The following is an 8,749-nucleotide window of genomic DNA, read 5'->3' as shown; positions in this document are numbered from 1 at the left end:
GCATAACATTTATTCATACAATCGATATTTGACACTCTGCCGAGATGAAAGGTGCTCGTAATTTCAAAAATATCTCTACATTCTAAATCAGAGACTTTTCTGGCCGAAGCAGAAAATCAATGTCTTTGCACGAAGAACCATAGGGAAACATCCCTCTTGCACTGTAAATTATAAATGACGCCCGGTTTCCTCCGTTGGGTTCCACTGACGTGTCCTGCTACATACGAGCGTAGGCTAACATGAACTTCAGCATTTTCTTGTAGAAGTGCTTCCAGGCTTTGCAACTCCAGCCAAAGTCCAAGTGCGTGAAGCCAGTAATCGGGACTCTGTAGTTGAGGACAACATTGGGCAGCTTTCTCGCAAGGTCTGCGATGTCACGCGGAGTGGTCACTATGTCACCATCGCTCCAATAGATAGCGACCGGAGCAGTGACTCTTCCTAGAGGATACTGCGGGGGCCATCGCTGGATAAAGAGACACTTTGTTGTAACGAAAAGGCTAGAAAAAACGTTTGTAAAGAATTATTTGACCATTTAAACTTATAATCGGGCTTATGCGCCACTACATGTAATGCAAAATTCAGGAACTATACTGCACGTTGGTGGATGTTTTATTTATTTAGTTCAGGTAAAAATACGGAACTATTATCTTGAGAAAGTGGCTAGAGGCCGGAGACTGCCTGACGAAGGTACGAAGCAGTGGTCGGCACTCAGAGTAGAAGACTGTGCAAATATTTTTTACAAACACAGAATACTGAGTTTAGGCAGCAGAAACTACTTCAGGGACACACGAGTAAAAATATTTATATATACAAATAAAAAAAATGCATGGCTACTGACAACACATCTAGACAGAAATACATGCACATAACATAAAGTTTGAGACTTGAAAACACAAACGCTGGTGCTAAGAAGCATTATTCAACTCTAATAACAATTCCTACAATAATGTCTTAATGTTTTTTTTTTTTTTTTCATTGAGTAGGATCTGAATGATTGATAGCAGTCCGGCAAGACTGGTATTGGGCAACTCAATCGCTGTATCCGTAGTTGGTTTGAGTTCGGGGCTTTATTGTAAGGTTCTTCCGTAAACCAAATACACTTGTTTTGTTTGAAAGTGTATTCTATCGGACCGGCATGGTCGAAAATCAAAACTTGGTCTGTACGTATACAGCGCATGAACTTCCAGTATTCTACACAATTTAAAGTAAGGCTCACGGCTATGGCTCAGCTCTAGGTATTCCGTATTTTTTTTTTTTTTTTTTTTTTTTGCATTGACGATAAGTCGCATGTATTTGCCTTCGTCGTGGTTAGCCACACAACAGAGCAATAGCTATGTCGTGAGTGTATCAGAGAGTAATATACCTGTCATTTTAGAGTAATTGAAAGAAAACGCCTTAGTCTTCTTAAGATACCTATGGCTCGAGAACGATCAGTTTTGAGTACGTCCACGCGCGCATTGTATTCTCTGTGACCAAATATGTTTCACGGTGCGCATCGGACCTAGCTTATTAAGTAGCACATCTATGCAACACTAATCTATTCTGCCTACATAGACTATATACTCAGCACCCTTTCTTGCAGTATATTAATTTGGACTTCCGCGTCCTTCCGATGTGTTTTCCTAATGCGACCGTGATGCATCTACGGCAGAATTGAAAGAGATAATTTCCTAATAGCAAGGTAGTGTGATCCGATGTCGGCTAAAATTTAATGGTCGCATTGTTAGGACTCGAAAATCAGAATTTACAGTGCTTACATTCCGAGTCAACAAAACATTTTCAGTAATATACAGCCACGACCAATGCGAAAATATCTCACTTCCCTGTTTGGATGAGTAAGATATATTATGTAGAAAAAAAAAGCATATAATACTTTTATCACATGTACGTGATTCAATGATGAACATGTGCCACTAAATGCCCTATAAACATTATTACATTTTAATTATTGTGCACATCAATTAACTTTTTTTTTAGACCTTTAGCTCTAGTGCTGCCATTTGGGAAGGTCATCTGACGCCGGAATTTGACCTCAGTTCCAGCGCGAGCAGCCGGCGCCAATGGCTTCTTCTTCTGCTGACTCGCTTCTTCTTTTATATCGCACACCTGCTTCTTCACACACCTGCCAAACTTAATTCGTACCGTACGAAACACTGAAGTTTCTGGCAACATTGTGAGGCCAAGGGTGTTAGCCCAAACGTTAATAAGACAGCGGCCATTGCTTCTTTCATCATTCCAACAGACAAGCGAAGCGCACTTTATTTCCTGGATCTCTGTGCGTATTATCAGCGTTTTGTTAAGAACTTTTCACGTACAGCTGAGCCCTTGCTCCACCTCACAAATGAGAGAGGCTAGTTCATCTTGGGCTGCGAGAAACAACAGGCCTTCGAGGAACTACGAAGTCATCTACAAAGCACGACTGTACTTACTGACTTCGACGAGGAAGCCGACGCAAAACACAAGTATACTTCCCTTACGGCGCGGTTCAGGTGTCCACAGAGCAAGTGTGACAGATACTGCGCCTTTCCCTTCCTATGAACCAACCAACCAACCAACAACATTGCCTGACACAATGTCACACAGCCTTCCACCCTTTCCCTCTACCTCCACAGCTGTCCATCTGGTTTGTCTCCTGGGACTTCCGATATCAAAATCTTCGAAATGCCCTCGACGCCTTCGTGTCGTATAGACCCAGTTGTGGTGTCCGTGATGTCGCAAACAGCCATGGAGAAGTAGCGCGCTTGAGCCAGGGCTTCGGCTGCGTTTACTTGATGTTTACATGCTGCCATGATTTCAACTAACGCCCGACATTTGGGTCAGCTGCGGTGAATGGTTAAAAATCTCTCTCTCATTTTTACAGTATTGATATTTGCTGCTTTTCTATCGCTTCTGCATTCCCTGATGTGTTGAACCTCTCTGTATAAGTACCCCCCCCCCTTACCCCCCCCCCCCCCACACACACAATAATCCCTTCATGGTAAGTGTTGTCGGCATGAAATATCCACATTAAATCATAACAAGCGGAAACATTATTGCTGACTTAAGCTTTGTAATCACAGCTTAGTTTGTCAGGATTATAGGAGATTCGGACATGTATTCTTTGTTATTCACTCACAAAGTACCCAAAAAGGCTTTGCATATAATGCAGACCACTATACAAACTATAGTCCAAGGTTAATCCATCCCAAGGAAAAGGCGAACTGTTCTGTCTGAATTACTATTTCCACTAACCCTTGTAATATTTATTTGTTGCTGCTGGCTGCTGCCAGCGTGAGGCCTTATCACTTTGCATGTACTGCACAGAAGATCTTGGATTCTTTGTTTATTTATGCTCAGTACCACCGAGATACGGCTTCCATCATCCTCTTTGTAGCTAAAAATGCGCAGAGGTGCGCGCGTCTGTTTCCACAGTGTTCAAGATGAAGAAGCATAAGTTGACTAGCACAACCTAGATCATGGTGGAAACAGACTCGCGCGGCTGGAACCATTCGCGAAACATCTCAGCGCATCTTGCGCGAAGAAAAACTATTATAGAAGCCACATCTCGGTGTCTCTGAGCATAAACGAACAAAGAGTCACAAGACCTGTGCAGTACATGCAAAGTGATAAGGCCGCACACCGGCGGCTGCCAGCAGCAACAAATAAAGATTACACGGGTCAGTGGCAATATACGTTGTGCACTAAATTTTGATTCCAATGAACCAGTCATTCCGACTGCGATAAATACTTGGTGCATTAATTTTGGTGTAGTTGAGAAAAAGCGTCTGAAACCTCGGTGATTTTCAAGAAAACCAAAGTGGCCCACTTTAAATAACGATATCCAACATATATATGAGGACATCATGGTGCGCGCTTTAAGAAGAAAGCTTTTTGAAAAGCTCGCTTATCGGTAAGCAGCGTGTGTTCTAGCACTGTCGGCAGCCGCTAGATGTACGATTGCTTTATACAAGGCAACAGAGTTTTACAATGTCATCTAAAGTGATGTACATACTTTTCCGTACACCAGGAAGTTTTTCTCGGGTCCCCAATCATATTTTTGGAAACGCTTGGACTTTATTAACTGGAAGAAATAAGAAAGCGGCAATGAAGTCAAAATGCGAGCAAGTTCAACTGTAAAATTGAAATAAATTAGAATGGTTAGCAGTCGGCAGGGTATATTATGTCAAGTATATTAAGCCGCAAATATTGCATCGTCCGTGCCTCCTACCTGCGTGTAGTGATGTATATTCCGCATTGACGTTCCAGAAGGGACATTACTCATGTACACGGGCAGCCTTGTCTGTTGCGAAAAAAAAAAAAAAAAGAATAGAACGGATATGGAACCCCAGGTTACGTTCGATGTAGGCATAACAAAGATCGTGCCGAGATTCGGTCAGACCTATCATTAATAGCAGCAAAATGAAATGCGCCAAAAATGAGGCCCCTTTCACTGTAACCAGTGTATTCTGCATCGTTACCGTCCATTAAATCCTCGGTTTTTCGTAAATTATCTTTAAGTTCAGCATTGAGGAAAGGAAGGCGGCTTATGCTTTTGGGCAGGCATTGCGGAATGGTGGACACCTTCACCTAGCCAGACAGTAATAGTAATAGTAAATGTTTCAAAGAAAGGTAAAGGTGTAGTATCTATGATGCTTGTTCTGTGGACAGGGGATGGGACAGGGGATGGGAGGAAGGTGAGAATGAAAGCGGAGCGAGAAAGCGGCGCCATAGTGGAGGTCTCCGGAGTAATTTCGACCACCTGGGGATCTTTGACGGGAGGTGGTGAAGAGTGGCTAATCCTGGCCCTGATAGGGCTGGGGCAGGTGGGTTGTTGTTGTGGCTGTAGGAAGAAGGAAAAGATGCCCGGGCCTGCTACTGGCTCTGTAGCTGAGCCACCTCCACTCCCTCGTGCAGACAGAAGAGAGAGAGAAATAGAAAGACGATTTATTTATAGGAAGGGAAAGGCGCAGTAACTGTCTGCACCGTAAGGAAACGGAGGAAGATTGGAGCGAAAGTGGAAAGAGAGAAAGAGGAGCTGTAGTGGACGGCTACGGAGTAATTTCGACCACCTGGGGATCTTTAACCTGCGCTTACATCGCACAGCACACGGACGCCTCTTCGTTTAGCCTCCATCGAAACGCAGCCACCGAGGCCGGGTTCGAACCCGGGTACTCCGGCACAGTAGTCGGGCGTCTTACAACTGCACCACCCCGGCGGGCCGCTCCGGGAGAGAGATGGGGTTGGGACAGCCTGGGACTGCCGCTTGCGGCGGGGGCTAGCCTGTCCGAATTTTTACCTGTTGTAGGCCATCATTGCACGCGCCGCTCTTCGGTGGTGGACGACGGCTGTTGTTGCGGCGCGCGTCTTTCTCTCCCTCTTCCGTTTCTTTCTTTTCTTTTTTCTCTTCTGTCTGCATGAGGCAGCGAAGGTGGCTCAGCTACAGAGCCAGTAGCAGGCCCGTGCATTTTTTTAGAGCGCAGCTCTTTGGCGCTCGTTCCTGGGTTTCGCGTCGGCGTCGGCGTCGGCCTCGTAACCAGCGCCTCCCCACTTTCATCCCCCCAGTTCGAGCCGGCGCTTGGCAACCGAAGCCTCGCAGGAAGCGCGGAGCAGCCGGAGAACACAAGGAAAGGAAGGGGGTTTGGGGGGGGGGGGGGGAGGGGTCGCCGGAGGGAGCGCTAGAAGCGACTGTCTGATGCCGCTGCCGCCGCTAGCGAGTGAAGACAACGTGACCGCGTAGATAATAATAATAATTGGTTCACAAGAAGGGAAAGGCGCAGTATCTGTCACACGAGTTTGTGGACACCTGCACCGCGCCGTAAGGGAAGAGAGGAAGGTGGCAGTTAAAGTGTAAATCGAAAAAGAGGAGCCGTAGTGGAGGGCTACGGAGTAATTTCGACCACTTGGGGATCTTTAACGTGCGCTGACATCGCACAGCATACGGACGCCTCTTCGTTTCGCCTCCATCGAAACGCAGCCGCCGAGGTCGGGTTCGAGCCCGCGTATTCCGGACAGTAGTCGGGCGTCTTACCACTGTACCACCCCGGCGGGGCATGACCGCGCAGAAAAACTGATTTATTTTTTATAGGAAGGGAAAGGCGCGGTAACTGTCTCACTTGTTTTCTGTGGACACCGCAACCAAGCCGGAAGGGAAGGCAGGAAGGCGAGAGTGAAAGTGGAAAGAGAGAAAGAGGAGTCGTAGTGGAGGGCTACGGAGTAATTTCGACCACCAGGGGATCTTTAACGCGCGCTGACATCGCACAGCACACGGACGCCTCTTCGTACCCCCTTTCCTCTCGCTCGTAACGCGTCCCACGGCTGTGACAACCTCGCGAGGCACTTGTATAGATCTCGTCTCTGAGAATCAAGCATTGGTGTACCAAGTCGAACATATATCAGTCTATTTCTCCGACCACAAAGCTTCCTTCATGACTGTCAAGAACTGTTAGTGGAGTCTTTGTTAAAGGAATACGTGTGAAAAATAAAAAAAAAATCTGGATAGCGCATACATGTGTTGCTCGATTTCTTTGCCTCAACTATCGAAAAGGTGAAACAGCTTATTTGCTGCGCTCAAATTTCGCATTAGGAAGTAACGTAATCGTCGGTAATTTTTTTTTCCTTCTTACTACAGCCATAACAACAACAACGCTCCGGGAGGTGAGGGACGCCTTGGCTGGGAGTGAACAACGCCGGCTGCTGTGCCGGTGCCCTCATGTTCTACAGCACTGCACCGTAGACTCCCTGTTGTCCTCGAACCGGTTCCGGGGATTCAGCTATCACTCAGCCACCTGCTTCGTCCAGGGGGCACCTCCAAAGCTCGTACCACCGTCCATCTGCATCGCTCTGGAGGTTCACCTCAACGCCGCCACGAACGCCAACGTTGCGTCAACCCACGCTTCAACGGGAGGTCGTCCGTTGCGACCAACAAGGCCAGCTAAATGCAAGCCGAAGGCCACCTCGACGCCAACGCCATTGTCTGGACCCACGAAACGCGTCGGCCGCTTCAACTGTAAGCTCATTTTAAAAATGGAATGCTGTCTCTTTGTGTGAAACATCGCATCAATCATTAGTCTTTATAGGTTGTGCTAGTTTTATGTTAATTTGTGTGTGTGTGTGTGTGTTTGGTTTGGTTTGGTTTGGTTTGTAGGGTTTAACGTCCCAATGCAACTCAAGCTATGAGAGACGTTGTAGTGGAGGACTCTGGAAATTTCGACGCCCTGGGGTTCTTTAACGTACACTGACATCGCACAGCATACCGGCGCCTTGCTTTTCGCCTCCATCGAAAAGCTGCCGCCGAGGCCGTGTGTGTGTGTGTGTGTGTGTGTGTGTGTGTGTGTGTGTGTGTGTGTGTGTGTGTGTGTGTGTGTGTGTGTGTGTGTGTGTGTGTGTGTGTGTGTGTGTGTGTGTGTGTGTGTGTGTGTGTGTGTGTGTGTGTGTGTGTGTGTGTGTGTGTGTGTGTGTGTGTGTGTGTGTGTGTGTGTGTGTGTGTGTGTGTGTGTGTGTGTGTGTGTGTGTGTGTGTGTGTGTGTGCGTGCGTGTGTGTGTGTGTGCGTGCGTGCGTGTCTGTGTGTGTGTGTGCGTGTGCGTGTGTGTGCGTGTGTGTGTGTGTGTGTGTGTGTGTGTGTGTGTGTGTGTGTGTGTGTGTGTGTGTGTGTGTGTGTGTGTGTGTGTGTGTGTGTGTGTGTGTGTGTGTGTGTGTGTGTGTGTGTGTGTGTGTGTGTGTGTGTGTGTGTGTGTGTGTGTGTGTGTGTGTGTGTGTGTGTGTGTGTGTGTGTGTGTGTGTGTGTGTGTGTGTGTGTGTGTGTGTGTGTGTGTGTGTGTGTGTGTGTGTGTGTGTGTGTGTGTGTGTGTGTGTGTGTGTGTGTGTGTGTGTGTGTGTGTGTGTGTGTGTGTGTGTGTGTGTGTGTGTGTGTGTGTGTGTGTGTGTGTGTGTGTGTGTGTGTGTGTGTATACGGCTGCCGTCTAGTTCATGCTTTCGGCCTCAGCGTTCTCCAGAGATCCGTTCCTACAGCCACAACAACAACATCGACATCGACAGTTTTACCTCGAGGGGTGGCTGCTCGTGGCCCTACGGGGCTGGGATTGGTAGGCTACTGCTGCTTGCGGCGGGGACTAGCCTGCCACCATATTTTTATCTATTGTATAGACTGTCATTGCACCCGCTACTGTTTCGATGGTGGACGACGACTGTTGCCCGACGCGCGTCTTTCTCTTTCTTCTCTATTTTTTCTTCTGTCCGCACGATGCAGTGGAGGGTAAGGAACTGCCACCCTTCACCACAACCGAGTGAAAAGAGTAATAGAGATCCCGTAGTGGACGGTCGAGGAGTAATTTCGGCTTGACATCGCACAACGCATGGTTTCCTTTTCCGTTTAAATCAGGTTATGGGGAAAGGAAGGTGCAGTATACTTTTAAATGGACACCACGTAATTGTGGACAGCCACACTTAACTCGTGCTATGTTCTTTCTAGTTGTGATGTATGGATGCGAGAGTTGGACTGTGAAGAAGGCTGACCGCCGAAGAATTGACGCGTTTGAATTGTAGTGCTGGCGGAGACTCTTGAGAGTTCCTTGGACTGCCAGAAGATTAAATCAGTCGATATTGTCGACCATAAACCCTGACTGCTCATTGGAGAGTCAAATTCTAAAGTTAAAGCTCAGCTACTTTGGTCATCTGATGAGAAGAGAGGAGTCGCTGGATTAAGATTTGATGTTGGGAAAGGTTGAGGGTCGCCGGAGAAGGGGTAGGCAGCGAACGCGATGGTTAGATGAC

At 47.2% G+C, this 8,749-nt stretch overlaps 1 protein-coding gene across 1 annotated transcript in view; it reads right to left on the bottom strand.

Annotated features, from left to right (window-relative positions):
* Window positions 1–217: 217 nt before the first annotated feature.
* Window positions 218–8,749, bottom strand: part of LOC146208492 (gastric triacylglycerol lipase-like) — a 19,410-nt gene continuing 10,878 nt past the window's right edge. The window contains exons 6-8 of the mRNA XM_084578674.1: window positions 4,208–4,279; window positions 3,992–4,060; window positions 218–463 (exon numbers count right to left, since the gene is read on the bottom strand). Coding sequence (XP_084434800.1) covers window positions 218–463; window positions 3,992–4,060; window positions 4,208–4,279 — 387 coding nt within the window. The remainder of the gene's footprint in view (window positions 464–3,991; window positions 4,061–4,207; window positions 4,280–8,749) is intronic.

Source organism: Amblyomma maculatum, chromosome 1, assembly GCF_055883805.1.
Source record: "Amblyomma maculatum isolate TAMU_Amacu chromosome 1, ASM5588380v1, whole genome shotgun sequence".
NCBI classification, from domain to species: Eukaryota; Metazoa; Arthropoda; class Arachnida; order Ixodida; family Ixodidae; genus Amblyomma; species Amblyomma maculatum.
The sequence above is the reverse complement of the archived record's forward strand: the minus strand, read 5'-3'. Positions and strand labels throughout refer to the sequence as shown.